General features: G+C 44.0%; 1 protein-coding gene across 1 annotated transcript in view; it reads right to left on the bottom strand.

The window, feature by feature from the left end:
- Positions 1 to 3,891: 3,891 nt before the first annotated feature.
- Positions 3,892 to 26,353, bottom strand: part of plekhf2 (pleckstrin homology domain containing, family F (with FYVE domain) member 2) — a 68,715-nt gene continuing 46,253 nt past the window's right edge. The window contains exons 2-4 of the mRNA XM_083644793.1: positions 23,864 to 24,105; positions 13,810 to 14,067; positions 3,892 to 12,105 (exon numbers count right to left, since the gene is read on the bottom strand). Of these exons, the coding sequence (XP_083500919.1) occupies positions 11,845 to 12,105; positions 13,810 to 14,067; positions 23,864 to 24,094 (750 nt within the window). The 5' untranslated portion in view covers positions 24,095 to 24,105 and the 3' untranslated portion in view covers positions 3,892 to 11,844. The remainder of the gene's footprint in view (positions 12,106 to 13,809; positions 14,068 to 23,863; positions 24,106 to 26,353) is intronic.

Raw genomic sequence — 26,353 nt, 5'->3', positions numbered from 1 at the left:
TCGCCCCCCGAGATCAGCCCCACGACCGCTGTGTCGTCTGCAAACTTCACAATTGTGTTTGAAGTTTGAGTCGCCACGCAGTCGTGGGTGTAGAGGTCGTACCAGAAGGGGCTGGAGACGCACCCCTGGGGCGCTCCTATGCTAATGGTCAGTGGGGAGGAGGTGAGGTTGCCCACCCTCACCACCTGGCGGCGGTCTGTCAGGAAATCCAGGATCCAGTCGCACATTGCCGTGTTTAGTCCCAGATCCCTGAGTTTGCTTACCAGCCTGGAGGGTACTATGGTGTTGAATGCTGAGCTGTAGTCCACGAACAGCATTCTTACATAGGTGTCCTTCCCCTCCAGGTGGGACAGGGCGGTGTGGAGCACGTGTGCTACTGCATCCGCTGTGCTCCTGTTGGGGCGGTATGCAAATTGTAGCGGGTCGTGGTCCGGGGGGAGTGTGGGGCGGATCTTTGATATGACCAGCTTCTCAAAGCACTTGCTGGCCAGTCGTTGAGGCTGGTCACTTTTTGCTGTTTGGGAATGGGGATGATGTCGCCAGGCAGAACGACAATGGAGGAAGACAAAACTTAAGGTTCATTATGCAATTTATAAGGATAGACTGCATGACTACAACAAAGAAATTAAACTGGCCAGACAATCTTTCTTTTCAAAAATCATAAATGCAAATATAAATAATAGTAAAGTGCTCTTCTCCACTGTTGATAAATTAATCAATCCATCTCAATTTCCATCTGAGATGCTGTCCACTCAGAAATGTGAGCAATTCGCTATGTTCTTAAATAATCAAATTACTGCCATCAGACAGAACATTAGTGCATCAAGGTCCACAACTACTCCCACCCTCCAGCTCTCCACAAACATTACCTGTGCCATGTCCTACTTTGACCCTGTTGACCTGAAAGAGCTGGAAAATACCGTTGGGCAGCTCAGGTGCTCCACCTGCTGCCTGGATCCTCTCCCTACCACATTTCTTAAATCTGTTTTTAACTGCTTAGCACCTGATATATTGCAAATTGTTAACTACTCTTCAATCGGGTATATTTCCCTCTGCACTTAAAACAGCTGCCATCAAACCTCTCCTGAAAAAGAACAACCTTGATGCAACAGTTATCGCCAACTATAGGCCCATCTCCAACTTACCATTCCTCAGCAAAATACTTTCAGTCTACTCTCAGCTCAATAACTATCTAACATCAAACAGCCTTCTTGACACGTATCAATCAGGTTTTCGCTCTCACCATAGCACAGAAACAGTACTTGTCAAAGTTCTAAATGATCTGCATATCAACACAGACTCTAAGAAAAATATCTGTTCTAGTCCTTCTGGATCTCAGTGCCGCTTTCGACACTGTTGACCACGATATTTTATTAGATAGGTTGGAAAAATGGGTCGGGCTATCCGGCCCAGTTCTAAACTGGATTAGAACCTATTTATATGACAGGCAATGTTTTGTGTCTGTTGGTGACTTCACCTCGGACAGAGTGGGCATCAAGTGCGGACCCCAAGGCTCAATCCTTGGACCATTATTTTACATGCTCCCACTCTTACAGCTTATACAGAAACACAAAATAAATTATCATAATTATGCAGATGAGTCAACTATAATATCGCTATCTCCTGATGACCTACATCCCATACACTTCCTTACCCAGTGTATCAATGGCATCAATTTATGGATGTCAGAAAACTTTTTACAACTAAACAAAGACAAAACCGAAATACTCATCTTTGGTGCAAAAACTCGGAGACAAAAAATTTAGCAAAATTTCGTGAGCAAAAACGAAGCCAGAAATCTGGGCGTTATTTTAGACGGCGACCTAAATTTTAACAGCCATATTAATCAATTAACAAGATCAGCCATTCTATCACTTAAAACATATCTCAAAACTGAGGATTTTTTTTTAATCTAAACCAGATTCTGAAAAGTTAGTTAATGCTTTTATAACGAGTAGACTAGACTATTGTCACGGTCTGTTCACCGGCCTCCCTAACTCAGCTGTGAAGCGACTGCAGTTAATTCAAAATGCAGCTGCACGTGTCCTCACTGGGACAAAAAAAATTGAACATATCACAAGTTGTTCCCAAGTCTCTGCATTGGCTCCCTGTCAAAACCAGAATCGAGTTTAAAATCTTACTTGTTTATAAAGCTTTAAATGACCTTGCACCTCAGTACATTACAAACATGCTAATTGTATACAATCCAGCAAGATCTCTCAGATCCTCAGACAGCGGCCTTTTAACCATCCCTTGTACCAAATTTAAGGCAGGGGAGGCTGCCTTTTGTATCTATGCCCCAAAGAGATGGAATACCATGCCTAAGAACCTGAGAGGCCTCCACACTGAACACTTTAAAAAGTAGGTTTAAACCTTTTTCTTTTTACAACAATTTATGGCTAGATTATTGGTTTCTTGGTGTGTGTTTACATTTGTATTTTTCTGCTTTTTTGCGATTTTTACATTGTTTCGTCTCTGTATGTAAAGCACATTGTGTTGCCTTGTGTATGAAATGTGCTATAGAAATAAAGTTGGACTTGACTACATTGTGTGGTTCCCTCTTAATCTTTTGTGTGCATTTGTCCTACTTGGAAAGAGTGTGAAATTGTTTTTACTGCATGCTGCTTCGTGTGCATTAACCTGTGTGCGTCTGCCTTGCAGTGTGAAAGCAAGCAGTTTGGTGTGCCTCAGTTTACTGGTGGTGGTGAAACCCTCTGACCCCCTCCCTTCCCCTCACTCAATCCCTTCCTCCTGTGGACTCCACTGGCACCCTCCTGCTGTACTGGTAACAGGGACCATTTAATGGCCTTTCAACATTTCTATACATTTTGTAATCAATTGTTGTAATAAAGGACTATTGTAACCAGAATTGTACTTTGCAGCTCAGTCATTGCAAGCGATTTGCCCTGAACCAAAAATAAAATATATTTTGTTTAAACTGGAACAACACATCTCTGCTCCCCTTCCTTTACCAAACCTGATGTTGGGTATTTTATAAAGTTTGATGTGGTATTCTCTTAGCCTAGGTAAACCCAGCCCCCACGAGCAGGTCACGTGGGGGATCGGTTTACCCAGGCTAGTATTCTCTGTGGTGAAACTCCCAGAGTGGCGTAGTCTGGTACCTACCTTCTGTCCAGGCCTTAGTGCCCTGGTTAAACTGACACAACCCCAACTGACAAACCCCCTAACTGACACAGGCTCCTCCTCAGTATTAGTCTAGTTTTTCTGTGAGGGAAAAAATAAAGATGCAATATGTAAACTTCTGTGAGATTATTACATTAAATGATCTAAAAATGAGTGGTTCTGTCATACACTTTTTGTTGTCTACTTACATTATCTTAAATGTTTTCAACAATGTCCCAACCCAGAGAAAGCCTCAATTCCATTCAAGAGTGTTTCACATGATCGCATGTATGACGTCATCACCTCTTTCCCAAAAACCCGGAACCAAGGAGAAACGTTCCAAGACCTGAGTTAAGCTTCTCTGGGGTCCAAAACATTAATTTGTTGGCAAGTACAAGTCACACCTTTCAATAAAATAAGTGATGAAAATCTGTTGCTTGGTTGCTGAAGAAAGGATGCTTTTTCCGTGCTAGCAAGCTAACGTGGCTAATGCTGCCATCCCACAATTCCTTGTGGCTGTGGAGTCAACACACTACCTTTGTCATTGTTTTGAGAGGTTTCAGGAGAGTGACCCCTAGCGGCCAGAAATGACATAGGCCTACTGCACCTTTTTCTTACTTGACCTTTTTACCCTACTCTCCAATCCCCTCCCCATTTCTCCAGCTGTATTCAGGAATTTTCTTTCTCTGCTGAATAAAAGCACAAGAACCATTGCTCTTGTTCTTTGGTGAGCATTTAAAGCAACACAAGACATCAGGCAGGTTGTAGGCAATACGTTATTTATATATATATAGATTTCTGGGGAAATTAGTATCAAACAATGCTGGGTTACATTCAGACTGAAGCCCTTTTGAGAATTTTTAAACAAGAATTAAAACGACAAAGTCAAAATAAAACAAAAACTTACACCAACAAATGGCAAACAGGTGTGGGATCTAAATCTCAGCATCTGAAGCCTCCCTGAATTCACCTTGGGGGGAAAGTGTGATGTCACACAGAGGCAGGGCCACGCCCTGTCTGTCAACATGATGGTTCAGTGATGTCACAGAGGCGGGGCCACGCCCTGTCTGTCAACATGATGGTTCAGTGATGTCACACTGAGAGTCCGCGTCATGCTCCGCTCCTTTGAGACCGGGAAAACACTCCGCCCATGTGTGGATGCTCAAAATTGTCACTGTCCTTGACCAATCAGACCACCACGCTTTGCATATTTTCATACCAATGTGCTTTAGTTTCACAAATAGTTGAAGATGGAGAAGTTGATCCCAGCCATTCAAACTTCCTAGCCCCTACAACTTTTATTAAAGAGACTACTGGAATAAACGCCTCAAAAACTAAGCTTGGATCCATCGTTTGAAGCTTGAAAATAATTTTCATCACTTTTTTCTTTTCTCCATTTTGTCAATTAATGAAAGCCAATCGGTGCTTGCTAGCTGGCTACATTAAGTTAATCAAAACTGTTATAAAACATCATAGCAAATCTAAAGCAGCAAAAACTACATGATTTATACAGACTACTACACTCTTGCTGTCTGTAGTGGCTCGTGTTCGAGTCCGGCCGTGCCGTTTACTGCATGTCGCCCCCTCACTCGCTCCAATCAGTCTAATAAAGCAAAGAGAAACAATGTGTAGAAAGCTGTAGCTGCAGAGCGTACAGGTGGTTCAGAGGTCTGACCCAGGACCATTGTCTGTCTTTCCTGTCTCTACTTTCACCTATGTAAAGGCAAAGAATGTCCCCAAAAAGCTTTAAAAAAACAACTTTGTAGCTGCATACAGCGAGACAGACACCTTTAATATAGAGAGAGACAGACACCCCACTGCAGGCTCTGCTAATAAGAAATGGTACTCTGCACGGTCACCTCTCCCCTTGAAGTGTTTTGTGGTAGAAAGAGCCTGAGCCTGGTGACGCAAGGTTAGTGCTGACCTAGCAAGCTAACTTGAGCTAGAGATCGTGAGTTCCCAAACTCCACACATGTATAAACACAAAGCTGCCCCTTGTTAGCTCAATCTAGTTCTAAGATATTAGATTAAAACATTTTTTCCAACCACAGATTTAGCTGCAACATCAAGGAACTTCACGTGTAGGCCTAGCTTTAGCTAATCCATCGCTCCCTGCTAACGTGAGCTCCTGTTGCCAAATCTCGCGAGTGGGTTGCTGATACACAGAGAAAGGGCTTTTTTTCTGATGCTCTACCCCCTCTTTCGATCTGGGGAAAGCCGTACTGCACCATGCTTCATCCGACACATGCGCAGTTGCCAGCAGCTTCTTTTCACCTGAGGATTCACCGACCAGAGGAGGAGCTAGTGCACCTGCAGACAGTCATGCCTGTATGGATGCCCGACCAAGCCGGAGGTAACACAGAGGCGCGAACCTGCAACCCTTGAGTTGGTAGGCAGGGAATACCGCTACACTATCCGGATGCCCAAGACAGGTCTTGAACAAAGTTAATTTTCTCCTCATCTGTCTGTCTGAAAAATGTCATTTTAGTGTCCGAATATTCAGACGATATGTGGCTTGCAGAAAATGGGACCAATATTTACTTTAATGACTATGGGGGCAAAGGAATCTGTCCTATCTGACATCACGTTCACTTGTCCCATTGACTCCAATAGACTGAGGACCTGCTGCTAGTCTCCTAAGTGGGTGGAAACCTAGGTGGCAGAGATACAGGAAGTGACTGGAAGTTGGGGTGTCTCTATATTAAAGGTATCTGACAGATGCAGTCAGAGGGTCTGGCCCCGCCCACAGTCAGTCAGAGTGGAGCAACACATGGACCAGGATGCTCAGTGGATCTGACTGGCAGGGAAATCACAGCAACACCTTTTATTTTCAGAGCTTTGATCACCAGCCAGCATTTAACTAAGAAATTCTCTTTTTCACCCCTTAACAAGTTAGCTAAAATGATTCAATACTGGATTCAAATTGGGGCAATTGCAATTATTTGATAGAATATTGCAATTGTGATTTATATCTTTGCAAGTTTTTCTTGTAATAAATCTCTCCAAACATTAAAATTGTAGCAATTTTCATGGACCAAAGTTTATGTTGCGATTTCAATGTATTTTCGATTATTCAGCACCAATTACAGAATCAATCAAATGCATTTGGAACCCCGACACTGTGGACGGTGTAAATACAGCATGACACAAAACACAGATCCGGCTGGCTGGCTAACTGTGAATGAAGGAATCCACCTGTGACTAGTGGATGAAGAAGACCCTATTCTGCCCTGGGTTAACATGTTAACCATGCTAAAGGCTGCTGGGATGTGACTGACAGAAGATGGGTGGTGAGCACAGGGAGACCTGAAACAGAGTCATTGCAACTAATCATGCTGTACAAAAAGAAAAGAAAAAATCTGTACAAATGTACAAAACTCAACAGGATTGAAACTCAAAAAAGGAATATTCATTTTAAAACATCCAACACAGATGGAACAGACACAGTCACTGCAGGTCTGACAGCATGGGCTAAGAATTGGACCCCCCCCCCCCCCCCCCCAAAAAAAAAAAACTAAAACTAAAATGTGCCAAATATAACTGTAAGTGCAATTCACAGCGACTCCAGAGGCCAGTATGGGTTTGTGGATCATCGGCCCAGGTTAGTGATCATCAAACGAGCGGATTTTGTTGCACCACAGCTAGATAATCATTGACAGCAACTTGTGTAAAATCAAGACAAAAAAAGACAGTAATAATCCCTTTTTCCCCTGTTCTGGTCAGAAACACACGGAAAAGTTTGACCCTGCTCAAAACCAGCTTGAACCATCTGAAACATCCTAGTAATTTTATGTAACCATCACCTGTAAAATAAAAATAAAATGGTTTGCTGTTGGATCCAACTGCAACAGAAATGTTTTTTTTCCCCCTGTTGGCTCTCTCTATAAAGAGCAGAAGTAGAAGTAGTGGGACAAGAGATTTCCAGGTTGATATGTTTCCAGTTGGTGTCTCTAAAATGTGTCAAAAGAGATTTTGCTGCTTATTGTTTTACACGACAACGCACATAGGAACAGGAAACCCTCTGAAGCCTTTCATCCCAAATATCCTGTGACCGCCTGGTAACTCCCCATGTGGGGAGAATGTTTCACAGCCTGGAGTAGAGCTGAATGATACGGCGGGGGGGGGGGGGGGGATCTACTTGCGATTATTTGACAGAACATTACAATTACGATTTATACGGTTTTATATCTTTGAAAGTTGTTCTTGTAATAAATCTTTTAATTTTGAAATTTAAAGAAAATAGATTTTGTTGTCCATGTGCAGGATTTACTGAGTTTGAGTTAAAGGTATCCATCCACACTGGGGCGAAAACCCTACTGGCATGAATGCTAAGAAATAGTTCAGTCGGTCATCTTATCTGAAGAGTCACCCCTGCATCTAACCTGTTGAAGAGCACCTCCACTGTCAAATCTAATTGTGATTATAAATCTTTAGAACTTTAAAATTAGTTTGAAGAAATTAATTGCAGCCTCTGATTTGGAAATTACAGAAGTTCATGCTGTGATTTCAATTTATTTTTGATTAACTGTTCATCTCTAATTCAAATTAGAGGAGAAATGAATTGCAGCCACTGATTTGGAAAGTTCACATTGTGATTTCAATTTATTTTCCAGTAATTGTTCACCAACCCTCTGAGAATACACTGTGAAATGACATTTGTATGAGCATCGATGGAAAAAACTGCTCTGTGTTGAGTAATGAAAAAACGCTGTTTAGGAAAGACCATAGATTCAAGACAGTAACGCTGCGCAAATATGATGACTAGTTGCTGGCATGAAGCTAAAACTCAATAAAGTATTAGCTATTCTAAGAGAAAAAAGGTTTGGCTGCAAAATCATACATACAAACGTCTATGATGTTATGTTATGAAACTTTGGAAAAACACCTGTTGAAGGTGTTTTTCCCAAAAAAAATGACCTTGCTCAGGTAATTAAAAAAATTGTTTGTAAAATTTGAAGATGGCTACAAACAGTGTTGGAATTAGACCATTCAGAGGATTCAGTGCAGAAAGTTGGCTGGGCTGAAAATAACGACATGAACATCTGTGACACCCACACTGCCTTTCAGTTCCTGGTTCAGAGTCGGAGCACATGATCCATGATCCACATCCATGTCACATGACCGGCTGGCTGCGTGCCCTTTTTTTCATAGGGAAGCTCTGGTGCTGAGAATGAACTTTGAGAGACGGATAGGAAGGAAGCAAAGAGACGGAAGGAAGGCCGGTCACGTTAGCCTGAGATGACAGAGGGGAAACTCTAGTAGAGAGAGAGAGTGAGAGAGAGTTCCTCTGAGGTCATGCAACTCTTTCCATTACCTGGCATTAGTGCAGTTCAGAGGAGGTGCGTTTGTTTTCCGACACAGCGAAGCAAGCGGCAGTGACATTGAGACAATGCACCGATTTCCTGATTATTGCATTCCAGTCGGTCCTGACCGGCTTCGCTGACTCTCACAGGGTCACACAGACTCTGATGCGACACACAACCCAGATGTGCTCTGTGACCATTTCAGAATGATGAACACACCCAGCGAAACAATCAGCTCATACATGCTCTATCATTTTGTTAGTCTCGCTGGCCAGCCTCCCCTCCCTACCGTGAGAGGAGTCTGGCAGCGCAGGTCTCCATAGTGGGATTGCGATGGGCGGCGCTTGGCGACAGTGCCCTTGGAAAATAGTTTCCAACAATCCAACTTGCCATTTTCAGCATGTAGCAACGAGCTAGCGTGTAGATTTCTGCCGGTAGCTTGCTAGCTAGTTAGCGTTGTTGTTTTCACTGAGGGGGCAGGGCACTATTTACAGCGACACACAGGGAGGAGGGAGCGGAAGCCGCTCTGATTGACATGGTCGGAGCCAATGACAGAGTTTGTAATAAGCCGGGAGCGGACATCCGGCTGCCACTGAAACAGTCGCTCCAATGGGGAGCAGCTGTAGAGCAGGGGAGGGTTTATCCCAGTTCCCTGTTTCCGTGCAGCCAGACGACTCTCACAGAAGGGAGGGGAGGCTGTGTGCTGTGTGGGACTGTGCTGTGGGTTGAATACAGCATAACATTAGCGACTTAGCGTTACCTGACGAGATGCCAGGCAGTGAGTGTGGGGAAAACTGCATTTCTCTGCCGAGGTTCTTACTTTCACTTTTACGTTCGCTCAGTGTTTAGACAGACACAATTCCACATGGATTCTACTGGCGCTTGTGTGTGGGGCTGTCAGCTGAACGTTACGAGCTGCCAGGCAGTGGAAAATCTGCATTGAATTTCTCCGCCTGACACCCGTGCTGACAAACGCTGCTCTAGTCTGCGTGGGGCGAGAGGTTTTTACTTTCACTTAGTGTTTAATGATCGCACGTCGTGTTTCAAGATTAAAGCAACAAGCTGCGTCTTCCACTCCACATCGTGAAAAATACCCATAACGTAAGTTCTCTGCAGCATCGGGTCTGTGTCTCAGGCATAATAATCCCACAACAATCACGGCTTTGTGTAAAAGTGGCTCGTCTCTCTGTGTCGCTTCTCCTATACACACACAGATCAGCACAGCCTGTGTGCTGTGGAGCCCCGAGTCGGGGGCGAAAGTAAATATCACTCTTGCAGGTGCAGACATTAGTCTATGACATAAGACATAAGATTAATGTCAAATTCAAGCAGATTTGGTAGTGTAGGAATCAATGTAGTACCGTACTCGCACACTAAAATAATGGTCGCAAAAATGCAGTCTGAAACCCATATGGAGCGCTGGAATGAAAGGCACGTGCCACTGTCTTAATATTTCACCTCTTTAAAAACATTTTTTACCGATGGTTAACTGATTAAGGGTGTCGGTTAGTCGAAAGTAAAATTAACCGAAAATCCACATTTCTAGTCTGTAGTGTTCGATACACACATTTGTGAAGCAGACAGCTTTGCATAAACAGTGTAGAATCAGCTGTGTCAAGTGCCAGAGAGAGAGAGAGAATAATAAGACGTGTTTACCTTCAAAATAAAAGCACAGCATATAATCAGCTGTGCCAAGCCAGGTAGAGGGGGACAGAATAAGACCAGAAGGTGGGCTTACCTTCAAAATAAAAGATTAGAAAAATAAACAACTTATCGTTTAATTTATCGTTTATGGAGATAAATGTGACGGTATAGTGATATGAATCTCAACCTGTACCACCCAGTCCTACTTCAGATTTCAAAATAAATCATGTGTAAAACACAAAGCAGGTCCAGTAAGATTAGCTGATTATTGCATCTTCCTTACTGAGCTGTTCTCTCTATGAAGCGTCACACTGGTGTCAACTGCGTTCCAGGACAGCTTTGTGACTCCAAAACCAATCGGGCATAAAAAAAAAAAAAAAAAAAAAAAAAATCGAATCTAATAACTCTCTCTACACACATGGTTCTGGTTGCACAGCTGGTCTCCAGCAGCCTCTACATAAAGCCTACAGCTATGTGGATAAGCTAACAGCTTCTGTATGAGCTTACGTCCAGGGAGGGGACTAACCTCGTTGTTCACCTTACACATTAGGCTGCCTGTTAAACAAGCCAAACATCATTTTGGAAGAGACTTTTTGAGTGATGGTTGGTTACCTGCCAAAGTGCACAGAAGACAAACTTCACAGGCAAACTCAAACTTAACAGCATTTGACTGGTGGCTGGTCCCAATCTCCCCACTCCACTCTCTGTCTGCAGCGCACAAGGGCGACCAAACAAGCCTCCAACATGGCTCCCAGCTCTCTGTTATTCCTACATTTTTTGCAGACTGAGTTCAATAAGGGATCAAATAACCGTTCCTTATTAAAGGCTAGACTCATTTTCTATGAGAAGGCACTGCGTGACAGGACAGGCAAAAGGGTCAAGTTAATTTTTGGGTGCGCCAGACGCGTCGAGCTGTGCTGAGACTCCTCACAGTGTGTGGGCTGATTTGTCAGCAGCAACTACGAAAGCTCCAGATTCAATTCCTAAGCGTCTAGCGTCCATTACAGTTACGTACATGTTTCTCTTTTTGTGTTAAAGTCAACATTTTGTTGGAAAACAAATCTACAAAACTAGAAATATCGCACGCTCATTTCTAGCATGCCTCGCACGCAAGTCCTGGCGCACACCTGTGCCTCGCTTGCTCACCTGCTCAACTGTTGAGTAATTGTGACGCGGAAACCCCTCGGCCTTATTTTAGTAGTGAGATGGGGCAGAAAAATGCCAAACATCTGTTAAAAAAGCACTGTTTGGTAGAACACCTGAAAGACAGAGTAGACCAAGGTTAGAGCGTCAGAGCATGAGCAAACATTTGCTAATCCCTGCAGAAATCACAAGCAGTCACCTGGTAAAGCTCACGGGCAGAAAAATCATGAAAAAATAGACTCCAGCGAGCCTGATAGGAATCACATTTGAAGAGGAAAGGGAGAGGAGGATTTCTCATTAGCACCATTGTCTTCTGTAGTGAAGTCGTGGAGGAAGAAGAATGTCTGACAGTCAGACTTATGCTTAGAGTTCTGCTGGTCACCCGCCCCAACACACCTCCCACGGGTCAGGACAACTTCTGCCCGTGCTTGAATGAATTAGAGGAATTAAAAGATATTTATATACCGGTAGTAAACGAGGTTGCCGTTCCAAGGCATGACAGTGCTATGAATTAATCCTCGGGTTAACTTCAAGCTATGGTGGAAGTCGAGCATCAATCTGTAGCTGGGGGGGTAAAAAAGAATGAACGTAGGGGAGGGGGCGTTGGGGGGGTGGGGGGGCATGGCTGTCCTCAGTCGCTGCTGTCATCTTCGTCGTCGTCGTCGTCTGATAGGTTGCTGCTGTTGAACTTTGACCCCGACCGGCCGATGGAGTCCGAGCGCGGGCCGAAGCCCCCGCCCCCGGACGTCAGCTGAACGTAGCAGTACTCACACACGCGCACGGGCTTAGACGACTGGCTGGGCAGCAGGTACTTCTTCTCGGAGCAGGGCCCGCACACCACCAAGCCACACTTCCTGCAGTGATGACGGCGGCTGACCGGCGTGAACTTGACCTAAAGTGAAAACAAGTGTGATAGAGAACACCGTCATGTACAGGATGGGTAAATGGACTGCATTTATATAGCGCTTTTATCCAAAGCGCTTTACAATGTGCCCTACATTCACCCATTCGCACACCGAGGGCGGCCAGCTGCCACGCAGGGTGCTGGCACAGCCATCGGGAGCAATTTGGGGGTTCAGTGTCTTGCCCAAGGACACTTCGACATGCGGACCGGAGGAGCCGGGGATCGAAACCACCGACCTTCCAATTAGTGGACGACCCGCTCTACCTCCTGAACCACAGCCGCCCCTTTCTCATTCTCAGAGCCATGGTCAGGTGGAATTCATTGCCAGTGGACACTGTTCAAGAGAACTATAAACATTGTGCGCTCATTTCTAGCACCATTGTCATTGTGAGCCTCGCCGCGTCAACCCCCTCACCTTATTATAGTACTAAAGTACGGTTAAACATTTTGTTAAACAGTATCTCAGAATATTTCAGGAGCCATGACTGAAGAGTGCTGCAGGAATTACTTATTTTTACGCGCGCTTGATGCCTAGTCGCCCGTAGCTCACTTGCTCTTATGACATCACTGATGGCCACTGCATGGCGCTGCGTCGCTTGCTGTCACAATGCCTCCTTGTGTGTGTGTGCGCGTGTGTGTGTGTGTGTGTGTGTGCGCCCTTATGACATCACTTTTGACATCATCACTGATGACATCAATCATTAGCTAATTAGCCTAATTAAAAAATCCGGCTGTGTCAGGTCACCCGCACTGGTGCCCTTTATACCCCCTGAAAGTTTCAGCCCGATCGCACTTGAAACGGTGTGGCTGTGGCCGGACACAGAATTGAAACGTACAAACATAAATATTGCCCACATACTCAATTTGATATAGAGATAGATGCCTCAAATAACAAAAGTGTATGAAATTGCAATCTTTTTATTCAGCAAGATCATCTTCACAAAATGAACACCACTTTTATTATGTTTGAAGCGTAAATGTGATTTTTAAAAATCGCAACTTATCCACCTTATTTTTGGCGGCCATTTTTGCCTGATCTGCCTGTTGGGTGCTTCTTCCGGTGTAATAGACTATTTTAACTTGACAAAAAAAACGTCTATGAGGATTTTACAGCCGTTCGGGTGCTGGGATAATGTAATGCATTATGGGTAGTCGGCTAGTGTAGCTAATGCTAGCGGCTAGCGTTAGTTACTTTTCATGGCAGTAAAACGCCACTGAATGACCAAATTGATTTAACTTTTAACCATTTCAAGTAACACTGTTTCCATACGGACCGCCAGCATCGGTTAGTTGTTTATAACGTGACTATATTTATAACTTTTATAACGTGCTCCAGCTTCCGGTTTATAATTCGGTATTGCAGCATAGGTCTGCAGCCGAGTATAACAAAGGAAATGGCAAGCTGCAACAATAAGTCACGTTAAACCAGACCTTGTACCCACAATTATTTTTTACAGTAGGGCATTCAAAAATAAGGTGGATAGAAAACACTTTAAAAAATCATAAAAGTGGTGTTCATTTGTGAATATTATATTTCACATTTCATAAATGTTTGTTAACCACAGACCTTATATCAGGCATCTAACCAAAGTCCCATAACACAAATCCCATTGAGTTCCGGAGGAGGGAAGCAAGTGCGATGGTAACTTTGGGGTTTTAGGACTCATTCTATAAAGAAAGAAAGACACAAACCTTCTGGCAGCGCATGCAGATGGTGGCCTCTGAGTCGGGCACCCAGACGGCGGCGTGCTCGCCCGTCGGGGCCTTGCCGCTCTTCTCCAGCAGGTCGCCCACGCACTTCCCGATGTGGTTCATCCACTCTGACTTCTCGGTGGCCGTGGCCGCGTACACGGCAAACGACTTGGTGGGCGTCTTGATCAGCCAGCCGTTGCGCAGGTCGCCTTCGTCCGGCACGGTGTCGATGGTGACACTCTCGAGGGGGATGATGTGCTAGACAAGGCAAGGCAAAGTTGATCTATACACGGTTTTAACTTGACAACATAAAGGGCCCTATCTTCGCAAAAGCGGTAATTTAGCATTTGCGCTCTAATGCAATGCAAATTGGGGGCGGGCACACAATCGCATGCCTGTTATAATTTTACTGGGCATAGGCATGCCAGATGCCAAAGCAGGCGTTTCAGCACTAGAATGTGGGGATAGATGGCATTATCCTGTCGTCAGCAGTGCGCAATTACTTTGCGCTAAGAAGAGCTTTGAAAAGCACCTCATAGCTGCGCTCTTAGGCGCTAAAATACTCGCTGTGCTTGATCGCACCATAATCTCCGCGCTGCGCAGCGCAGAAACGTCATTACGCACGGACGTGCCACCCCTGGACATCAAATTCTGCTGCTAAAATTGGGTAACCAGCAGATTATTCGGTGAGGCAATCAACTATAATTCACTGAGAAACTTTTATCACATCGCAAGGAGGGGTTATGGTAAATGAATTGAGAAAACTTGTACATTGTAGCCTACTTGCAATAGCCTGTTCACCTACTGCTATCCCATAACCCGGAGGGTTGTTGGCACCACAGCCGATCTGTCACAAGCTCTCTCCATCTCTCTCTGTCCTCGGCACGAGTTGTTACGAGACTGTTTTAATTGAGTCCACTGTAAATCTTCCAATCTTTTCTTTTGTCTCTGCCGTTTAACCCGCAGCAAACACGTTTCTATTGTCCCACCCCAGTCAACAAAATAACTCGAATTGCATCAAAACACATATGTTTTTAACAGGTATATATGATGTGATGGTGTCCTTATGAGATAGGGATAATATATACAGTCAATAGGCCTACACCTATTCAAATTACGCATGGGGAGAATTACAGCATGCCTCACGCAAACTGTACAGGGAGTGCAAGACGGGAATCTGGTTTGATTGTAACGCCCAGGCATTGACAGGCCACACGGAGTTATGCTTCCCCGTTTTTAATTGCATCACCACCATATTTTGGGGCTGTTTTAACTTAAAAACAGGGAGGTCACGTCTACCCAAAGAACTATATCATTTTTAAACAGTTACGTTTCTGTATAAATCATTACAATATGCTCCCGTGAGGTGGGGATGCGTATGGCGGCGGGGGTGCAAAACTCGACATAACACCTGGACACTATAAGGCAGGTGCAAACAGGTGCGCAAAGCACACAAAGCGGATAGAGCCTGTACCAAGATAGAGCCTGTACCAAGATAGAGCCTGTACCAAGATAGAGCCTGTACCAAGATAGAGCCTGTACCAAGATAGAGCCTGTACCAAGATAGAGCCTGTACCAAGATAGAGCCTGTACCAAGATAGAGCCCAATGATTCTAAACTGCCTCTAGCTCACTTACTGTTGCAGTGTCTGCTAATACAATCACTGACAGGAAATAAGCTAGGTTTCAAATTAAGCAATAAGCCCCAAGATTGACAGTGATTTTACAACGGCTAAGAGGTGTTTACGGCACGCCGTGGCTTCACGGGGCTTATTGCTTTTATAAATAGGGAGGACAAACCCGTTTGTGTGTTTTTCTGAAAAACATATTTGTAACAGTTTATGATGCACCTATCTTGTTATATTTACTAGTATATGGCCAATAAACAACAAATCAAAAGTGTCCTGGCCAAAATCGTGCATTTTTTTGTTTTAAATCAAATTTTAAGGGGAAATTAGGATTCATCACTCATTACATTGCCAAACGCCTGAAAAAGTGGGCCTCACGTCAAATGTAATTCATGCCTGGAAGGTCTTGGAACACCCCTCACGCCCACACCCCAGCTCCGATTGGGCTGAAAATTTGCATGGATGTGGGTTATTATCTGGGCAAGGTCATGGGCAGGTTGCACAGTACTTGAACCACCTGGAAAATCCTGGAAAGTCCTGGAAACCGCCTGGAAAGTCCTGGAAACCACCTCATGCCCACACCCCAGGTCGGATTGGGCTGAAAATTTGCATGGCTGTGGGTTATTATCTGGGCAAGGTCATGGGCAGGTTGCACAGTACTTGAACCACCTGGAAAATCCTGGAAAGTCCTGGAAACCACCTGGAAAGTCCTGGAAACCACCTCATGCCCACACCCCAAGTCGGATTGGGCTGAGAATTTGCATGGCTGTGGGTTATTATCTGGGCATGGTCATGGGCAGGTTGCACAGTACTTGAACCACCTGGAAAATCCTGGAAAGTCCTGGAAACCACCTGGAAAGTCCTGGAAACCACCTCATGCCCACACCCCAGGTCAGATTGGGCTGAAAATGTGCATGGCAGTGGGTTATTATCTTGGCAAGGTCATGGGCAGGTTGCACAGTACTTGAACCACCTGGAAAATCCTGGAAAACACCTGGAAAGTCCTGGAAACCACCTTGAAACGACCTCATGCCCACACCCCAGGTCGGATTGGGCTGAAAATGTGCATGGCAGTGGGTTATTATCTGGGGAGGGCCATGGGTAGGTTGCACAGTCCTTGAACCACCTGGAAAGTGCTGGAATATCCTGGAACTACATGGAAAGTCCTGGAAACCACCTGGAAAGTCCTGCAAACCACATCATGTCCACACACCAGGTCGGATTGGTTGGCGGGCCGTCGGGCAGTGTCAGTCACAATTTGCGTCACAAAAGTAAGTCCGATACCACGCCAGCCCACCCCAAAACACACACAGACTCAGCATAGCGCCACCTATTGGCAAACACAAAAAGCAGTTTATCTTGAGAACCACTTGTCCGATCGACTTCAAACTTGGGGAGTGTGTTTAGGGGGACCTGATGGAGTGCAGTGACACATTTTGTGCAATTCGACACAGCGCCACCTACTGGCAAACACAAAAAGTGGTTCATCTCGAGAACCATTTGTTGGATTGACTTCAAACTTGGGGAGTGCGCTTAGGGTGACCTGATGGAGTTCAGTGCCCGAATTTTGTGCTATTCGGCACAGCGCCACCTACTGGCAAGCACAAAAAGCAGTTTATCTTGAGAACCGTTTGTCCGATTGACTTCAAACTTGGGGAATGCGCTTAGGGGGACCTGATGGAGTGCAGTGTCGAATTCCGTGCAATTCAGCATAGCACCACCTACTGGCAAACAAAAAGTGGTTTATCTTGAACAATTCATCTCATCGACATCAAACTGGGGGAGTACGCTTAGGAGACGTGATGGAATTCAGTGGCGTATTTGGTGCAATTCGGTATAGCGCCACCTACTGGGAACACAAAAAGCGGTTTATCTCGAGAACATTTCATCCAATCAACTTCAAACTGGTGGAGTGCACTGCTGGGATCCCAACAGAGTGCAGGACACATGCATATCAATACACAGACCTTACACACACAACACAATACGATGCCAGGGCCCCACCAAACTAGATTTGAAGGCCGCATAGCGGCCTGATATCAAGTGAAATAAAAAGGCAGACTTAACTTGAATTATAGCTGCTGCTAGGAGTAGGGTTTAATTAGTTTAACAGTTTCTGCAGTTTTGCAGTCTTTGGACTTCATAATTGGCCATCGGTTGCAGTATACAAACATTTCTCCTGACTTGGGCCCACATTTCGGTGAAAGTTGTAAAGCGGTAGCGCATATGCCTGATTTGTTATGAATTTTAAATTTTTGAAAATTTAGACTGTAGCGCCACCATCAGGACTATTAGCGCCAAATTCGCATTGACAAAGTTTTGGCATGGGACTGGACCTTTGTCCAAAGTTTGGTTTATTTTCATGCATGGGAAGTCCAACCTCGCAGAAGAACAACAATATTGGCAAATACAAACAGTGGCCCTGCCGCTGGCCCACCCACTAATTACAGGCCTATATGTTTTTTTTTAAACAAGTTAAACTGGTGATGTTCATTAAGTTTCAAGAATCTGAATTATTTCTGATATCTGAATGTACAAACAGGGAAGTGTAGCATTTATTGGCATCTGTAACTGTGGAGGCACAGTTTCCCTAAAAATAGAAAAACTACATAATGGGGCTTTAAGGTTAGGGTAAAATATCAGGGTAAGCCAATCAGAGGCAGAGTCGGGCGGGCCATGCCTTCACCATAGTAGGACATATGTTGCTTCAAGGTATGTCCTTCAATTTAAAAGCGCGGCATCAGATTTTTTTAATTATAATTTACCCCCCACTCAAAACGGCCCCGCGATCCATGTTTGGGTCCCGACCCACCAGTTGAAAAACCCTGATCTAGACCACATTTGTCTATTAAATGGTTAATGTATGCATTACCCAACATTTAGCATAAATTAAAGGTTTTAGTTATCAAGACATGTCAGATCTAGTTACACAGATACTTAGTTAGCCTTAGAAATAGGTATTTTACAACTTTCCTAACCCATGATAACTTAACTCATTGAGTGCCAAGGACGAGTATGTTCGTCAATTCAAATACTAACGTAGAGTGCCAAGGACGAGTATGTTCGTCAATTGCGTTTTTTGACGGTGGGACGTGGATCAAAGCCTAATATATCTCCTGTAAAATTTTGGGGCATGTTGAATGTGTATAACCTATTTTACCAACCCATTAGGTGGCGACAGTGCTTTCCAGATTAGAGAAAGTTGAGTAAAAACAGCAGAAAAAGCCGTGATGAAACCATTCTCATGAGAATGGTTTGGCTTTTCGCTGTCGCGCTGGGAGCCGGCGCACAACGGTGGGGGGCTCCGAAAATAGACTCTGGGTGCAGCACACTTTGAAACGCGCAGCAGAAAGCCCAGAAAGCCCAGAATCGGACGCAGCTTCATCCCAGCTCACAACCGAAACCCCAGAAACGAGCGAGCCCGATCCAGACTCCCCTGACGAGCGGCCGCCATCCAGGCAACAGAGACTCGCCTGACACACGCAGCACTCAGAGCGAGCAGAGCCACCAGAGACACACCCACGGAGGAGGAGTTTGCAGTAGAGGGGGGTGGGGGTGCTGTTATATTGAAGGAAATTACTGTTCAGATGTTTCAGGTCAGAAAATATTAGCTTCAGAGTCAGTGATTTGCTTGAAATGCTTAATTTCACAAAAGGCTCAATATCTCAGCTTCTAGGGAAACGCCTGTTTTTGCTGTTTTTGACCTATCTTCTCCGGCTGATAACTAAAGAACGGAAAATGATATCAATAAACTTTTTTTTGCTGCTGATACAATAGAGTCTCATTGTTCTTTGTGCTTGTTCGGTGTTTACATAGTAATATCACACAATATTCTGTGGGCCTCGAGAAATCACTGAAAACGCTCTGAAACTCACTGGGAGCGTCCGTTCTCCAAAAGGGGCTGGCACTCAATGAGTTAACATACAGCTCTGTTTAACATGAAACCTCTATATAGTCTCAAAATGCATTTGAAATTCATGTTCAGCTAACTGGAGCATAATACTGCAATTATGGATTGGGGCTTTAATCAAAGATCATTTACTGTAGTTCACATTGACAAAGTCAGATGGGTCGCACCTCCACTGCCTCTGAAGATAACTGTGTGCATAGCCTACATCAGTGATACTCAACTTGTGGCCCGGGGGCCAGATGCGGCCCACGACTGGCCCCCCATCTAAGAGATGTTTGATTCATTTTCTTTTTGGAGAGAGCCTTTATTTATGAAGAGGGTTTACTCTGAACAGATTTGAGAACTGAATTGAAGTGACCAAACTGAATTTCTAACTTTTCTTGTTTATTGTTATGGGGGAGGGACTACAATCCACTACAGAAGAAAATAATATTATTAATCTTAGTTTATTAACTGGCCCCTCGCCTCCTGTCATTTTGCAAAAGTGGCCCCTGGTCAAAGCAAGTTGAGTATCCCTGGCCTACATGAATTCCTCCATGTTTACCAATAGATGGATAAATGTGTAAAACAATGTGTCAGATAGTCAAAAGCCAGGCTAATTAAGAAATGTATTGTATCAGAACAATGTATGATAATCCAGGCAATTTGCTTATTTGTAGGCTACATCTATTCATACTGTCATACATACGTTTATTCTGTGAGCTTATACATTATAACATTTGTACAGACTACTTTATGTAGCCTAAAAATATATATAGATATTCATGAGGAGCAGAATAGAATGTATGTAAAACAGTATGTCTAACACTTTTGGGAGGGGGTGTGTGTGGGAGGGGCGTCGAGAAAAAAAGGTGAAATTATATGTATTATTGATAAACCAAATCCTGCCTCATCATAAATAGAAATAAAAGGAAGGGAAAGGGAATACCCATGGCATTGTGTTTCTGTAAATCATTCTTAACCTTTTTCATATTAAGGACTCCTAATTTAGTTCACCATGGGGCCATGGACCCCCAATATGATGAAATTTGGTTTCTCAGATGCAAATCAGATTTTTTTTAATGTAGCCTAGATATGATTTTGTTCAGAATTCCATATATATTAGGTTGAGAGAGACAACAGAGAATCTTGAATCCTCTCCCCTGACCCCTCATTGAGAAGCACTCCACCACTGACTTGTTTGTGCAGAGAGAGAGGAGGGAGGGGGAGGGGGAGGGGGAGGGGGAGCAGAGCAGCCCAGCTGGAGCCACTCTGCTCTCGCGCAAATGAGGAAAAAGCAGGGGGGGGTTTTTACACGGCGCACTGCACGTTTTGACACGAATAACAAAAAAACCCCAAACGAAAAACGAAAACTGACTTGACAGCGTTCAAGAGAACAAGTTGGCGGACAATTTCATGTGTTCACATCGCTGGTACCTCAAAGTTGAAGTTAGTGGCAAGGCGAATGAAGGGAAATGACGCGATTTTCGTAGGTATAACCCAAACAAATCAAAAGGAACCATTCACCATGACGTGTACACAGGGGTTGGCTATAATTTAAGTGACAGACCAAAGGACAAATCAAAAAATCCAGTTGGGAATCCACTCTTAAAGGCGAGGAGTGACGATTTTTTGTTGTGCCGTTTTTATTCCAGCGGGCTGAAACGCTGCATTTGCTCCTCTAAACAGAGCTTGATTTAATTTATTATTTCGGCCTTTTTCAAAATTATTTTTTCATTTTGTAGTAGTGATGGTGCATATTTATCGATACAACCCGTGTTTTTATTTAAACATGACCCGAAAGTATGTTTAATACTAGATTGAAATGAGCCCAGAATGCAGAAATCTCCCATAGTGATTACATTACAGCGTGGTTAGAGCGGTGGGTTTGTCCTGCCTATTATAAAACAGTTGCTACATATAGACGGTTTTAACTTGACAACATAAACATTCTAAATTGCCTCTAGCTTACTTCCTGTTGCAGTGTTTGCGAATACACTATAGCTGACATGAAATAAGTTAGGTTTCAAACTGTTCCCATAGCAACACAATTCTGTGAAAACAAATTTAAAACAACCATGGTGGACCAAAGTGCCATCCAGTTCCAGTTCCATTCATTGTATTCGAGAGAAGACAGACATCTCAAGATAGACATCTCTACGGCAGATATCTCCAAAACTTGGCAACTCGCACCGGAAACAATGTAGATGGATAAATAGCACTACAGGTTAGAGGAAAAATATGTATTTTTGATTTTAGGGTGAACTGTCCCTTTAAGTACAGGTCCATTGTCCTATTCTTACAGATTGCATTTTGTAGCTCTCCTCCAATTGAAGGGATTCTCTGGACTCTTTCTCCTTCTCTGTGTCCTTAGTCTTTGTTTTGGTGGCTCCCTCTTCTCTCGTCTCTATGCAATATTCTTTCTCTGTACTCTCCTCTGCTTATCATCTCTTTCTACTTTTTCTCTTAACACATTCACTGCCAGCCGTTTTTTTTTTACTGTAGGTAGGTTCTGCCAGAGGGTTTTTTTGAGGATTCTGGCTCATCTTTCAAGACCCGAGGATTCTTTTCTGCTAAGATTTTGTGAACACACAATATCTCAAAAGAACTAATAGAATGTGTGCTTTCTCTGTCTAAAAGAGTTAGTTTGTAGAGTTAGTAGTTATGTAAGCATTAGCAGTTGAATACAGCATGGTTTCAGCATCAGAAAAATTATTCTGAGATAAACGGCTTTTTGTGAAATTCGATAGAACAGTCACTTTAACCATTCATTTTTGGCATCAGTAAGACGTCAGACATCTAAACAATAGTTTTTAACAGTAATTTCCTCCATAACAGCAGGAAACACCCCTCTACTTCAAACTCCTCCCTCCGTGTGTGTTCTTCTTGGCTGCAACGGGCATGTCACAAGCTCGTTGCTGCTTCTCCTGCTGCTGCCTGTCTGCTGGCGGCCGCTGTGCAAGTCTGGATCGGCTCGCTCGTTTCTTGTGGTTTGTGTTGAGAGCTTTGATGAAGCTTTTGCGATTCTGGTCTTATTTATGCTGCGTGTTTCAAAGTGTGTTCCACCCGTAATCTATTATGCAAATTTGCAATCCCGCACCGCCAGCAATCAGCGCGAAAACGAAAGCGTTTCCATTTTCACGAGAATGGCTTCCTCACACTGCTTTTTGCTTGCCTTCCTCTAGTCTGGGAGAGCACTGTCGCCACTTAGTGGGTCGGTGGAATGGGTTGTACACGTTGTACACGTCCAATATTTATATAAGAGATGTAAAAGGGTTAGATGCACATCCCACGGTAAAAAAAATAATAATAATTTTTTTGACGTATTAATACGTCATTGGCAGTCAACCGTTGGATTTTTTTTGACGGATTAATACGTCATTGGCAGTGAACGTGTTAATATTTCTTTCCTGATTTTTTTATCCCCCATTAGCGCTCATTCTAATTTTATCCTTTATTTATCCTGGTTGCTGCTCCACCCTCTGCCGATGTGGGGAGAGCCGAGACTGGCTCCATGCTTCCTCCAAGACATGGGCAGTAGCCAGCCACTTCTTTTCACCTTCTTGGGACGAGGAAGGGACAACTCCGTCATGACAAACGGGGTTGCTATATTTTCGACAAATTAATCCAGAATCATGTTTTATGGACCAGAGACACACGTTTTTAAGAGGTTACAGCTGCACAAATTGGGACCTTTAAGAATCGCAATATAAATCGAATCGACACCCAAGAATCGTGATAGTATCGAATCGGGAGATAAGTGAATCGCCACAGCCCTACTGGTAAGTTAACGTTACTGCCATTTGCACTACAATGGCAAGCGTCCACATTTTAGCTAGCGGTCCATGTTTGCATGCCTTCAAGTTCATATCATTGTAACCTGTCTATGTTAGCGAGAGATATGCATATCTATATTAATATCTTTAATTATCTATTTTTTACCTTTATTTATTCAGGGGAGTCTCACTGAAGCTGGAAACATGCTTGACGTTTGGCCCAGCCGCACGGAAATGAGAGATATGGAATCCTGACGAGAAAACGGGCGGAGCTTTTATACTCTGTGCGGGTTTCTGCTCGCGGAAGTGAGCCGCATCCGCGTAGTTACAAAATCCGCCGTCCGCACGGGAGCCTTGCGGAGGCGCGTGTCTGCTGATTTGACGTCACTTTTCCGCACAGACCCTCTCGGTCCTCGCCGATGCAGGAAGCATAATTCCAGCTTGAGAGCATTGCTCTCTTATTCAGGAGCGCCCTGTTCACATTCACACACATTCATACCTGGAAGCTGACCAGTACAACCACAGTCTGAGCTGCTGGCCACTGAGCAGCTCCACTGGGGTGGTTGGTGTTAAGGGCCTCAAGGGCACCTCAGTGGTGGCAATGAGGGAGGGCCAAGTGCTGCCTTTTCACTTTCCACACCCAGAGTTATCCTGCCCGTCCCGGGGATTGAACAGACGACCTTCCGGTCACAAGCTGGCTTCTCTAACCGTTGGGCCACCGCTGCCCCTTCAACAGAGGCTGCATATAATCTCCATCTTTACCTGCTTGTTGTACTTCTTCTTCTGGATGACGATGTTGCCGTAGACCAGGATGTCGTTGAAGAGAAAGAACTGGCGAGCTTTGGGCTTCTTGCGACAGAGTTTGGTGAGGACGCCCTCTCCGATCAGCACGCGGCCCGGGATGGCCAGTGGCTGGCCCGCCGCGCCGAAGCAGCCCTCCACCACCCCGATGCGTTTGGAGTTAGCCTCGCTGTTCGCAAGCCGGTCCACCATCTTCACCTCACCTGGAGGAGAGAGAGATTGTTTTAGTTCTCTGTGGAACAGTCCTTTCTAAATCTATACTGGTGATATACACTAGAACATATGATCAAACACAAAAAAGCATTAGGGCTTTATGAGAGAAACGAATTGACAGTGAAAATAATAGTCATAATTTATGACCATTATTTTCACTGTCAATTCATTTCTCAATCGATTAGTTGCCGGTCTAGAAAATGTCAGGAAATTGTGAAAGATTTCAACCAGTGTTTCCCAAAGCCCACAATCAATGACATCCTCAAATGTCTTGTTTTCTCCACAACTCAAACATATTCAGTTTACGGTCAGTTGTAAAGAAACCAGAAAATATTCAGCACTACCACCCACCCACTAATAAACAGCCTCCATGTAAGGATATGTAGAGCAATATGGAGTAGGGATGTCACGTTAACCGACATTAATAGTTTTGACTTTTCAAAACCCACCCATTTCCCCGTTTCCCCGTGCACAATGCAATCCAAAACTTTTGTGCCGTTTTGAAAACAGCCCAATTGGGCGGAAAATCCGGCAACACGGTGCCTCAAAGATCATGGAGGAGCTCTTGTGATAACGACGGTAAGGCTGTTTACCGACCTGGAAACTATAGCTAAACTAAATAACACCATCATGGCCATATCCTATGTTTTTATAATGTGATGAACATGTCCCTCTGGTAGCCTGTTGAAACATGTTTATTTAGCCACGGTGAAGTTGTTTCTCTTAATGTGTGTGGCAGTCAGTGTGTGAGTGTGTGTGTGGCAGTCAGTGTGTGAGTGTGTGTGTGGCAGTCAGTGTGTGAGTGTGTGTGTGTGGCAGTCAGTGTGTGTGTGTGTGTGTGTGTGTGCGTGTGTGTGTGTGTGTACGTTATGTGGAGGAATAACCCCAACACAGAAAGGCTGCAGCTCGATTAGGGATGAAACGATAACCAGTTTGAATGATAACGGTGATAAGATTCACTGTGTAAGATGCTACACAGTGTAGCATCTTACACAGTGTAGCATCTTACACTACTACAGCTGGTATTAGGGCTGTGAATCTTCACTGGCCTCCCGATTCGATTACGATTCATCTGTCAACGATTCGATTCGATTCGATTAAACGATGCATCACGATGCATCGCGATGCATCTTAAATCGATGCATCACTTTTTCCGCAATACATGATTTATTTTTTCTCACTTTCTTTTTTCTCACTGTGTGGCTACTTTTAAAATAAAAGTGCATTTGGAATTGCATTGTATTATGATCCATAATTAAAATAAACAACTGCATGTACTTACCGGTACATTCTATTTTATTTGATTATTAAAAAAAAAAAAAAAAAAAAAAAAAATTTAATAATCGATTTTTGATATTTGTTAATCGATGCAGAATCGTGCACGTCCGCATCGCGATGCATCGTATAATCGATTATTTTTGACACCCCTAGCTGGTATACTGTAGTGTAAGATGCTACACACAGTGTAGCATCTTACACTACTACAGCTGGTATACTGTAGTGTAAGATGCTACACACAGTGTGGCATCTTACACTACAGTATACCAGCTGTAGTAGTGTAAGATGCTACACACAGTGTAGCATCTTACACTACTACAGCTGGTATACTGTAGTGTAAGATGCTACACACAGTGTGGCATCTTACACTACAGTATACCAGCTGTAGTAGTGTAAGATGCTACACACAGTGTAGCATCTTACACTACTACAGCTGGTATACTGTAGTGTAAGATGCTACACACAGTGTAGCATCTTACACTACTACAGCTGGTATACTGTAGTGTAAGATGCTACACACAGTGTGGCATCTTACACTACTACAGCTGGTATACTGTAGTGTAAGATGCTACACACAGTGTGGCATCTTACACTACTACAGCTGGTATACTGTAGTGTAAGATGCTACACACAGTGTGGCATCTTACACTACTACAGCTGGTATACTGTAGTGTAAGATGCTACACACAGTGTGGCATCTTACACTACTACAGCTGGTATACTGTAGTGTAAGATGCTACACACAGTGTAGCATCTTACACTACTACAGCTGGTATACTGTAGTGTAAGATGCTACACACAGTGTGGCATCTTACACTACAGTATACCAGCTGTAGTAGTGTAAGATGCTACACACAGTGTGGCATCTTACACTACAGTATACCAGCTGTAGTAGTGTAAGATGCTACACACAGTGTAGCATCTTACACTACAGTATACCAGCTGTAGTAGTGTAAGATG

The sequence above is a fragment of the Poromitra crassiceps genome, assembly GCF_964638095.1.
Source record: "Poromitra crassiceps genome assembly, chromosome: 1".
Taxonomy (NCBI): Eukaryota; Metazoa; Chordata; class Actinopteri; order Beryciformes; family Melamphaidae; genus Poromitra; species Poromitra crassiceps.
Note: the sequence above shows the minus strand (reverse complement) of the source record. Positions and strands in the feature narration are given on the sequence as shown.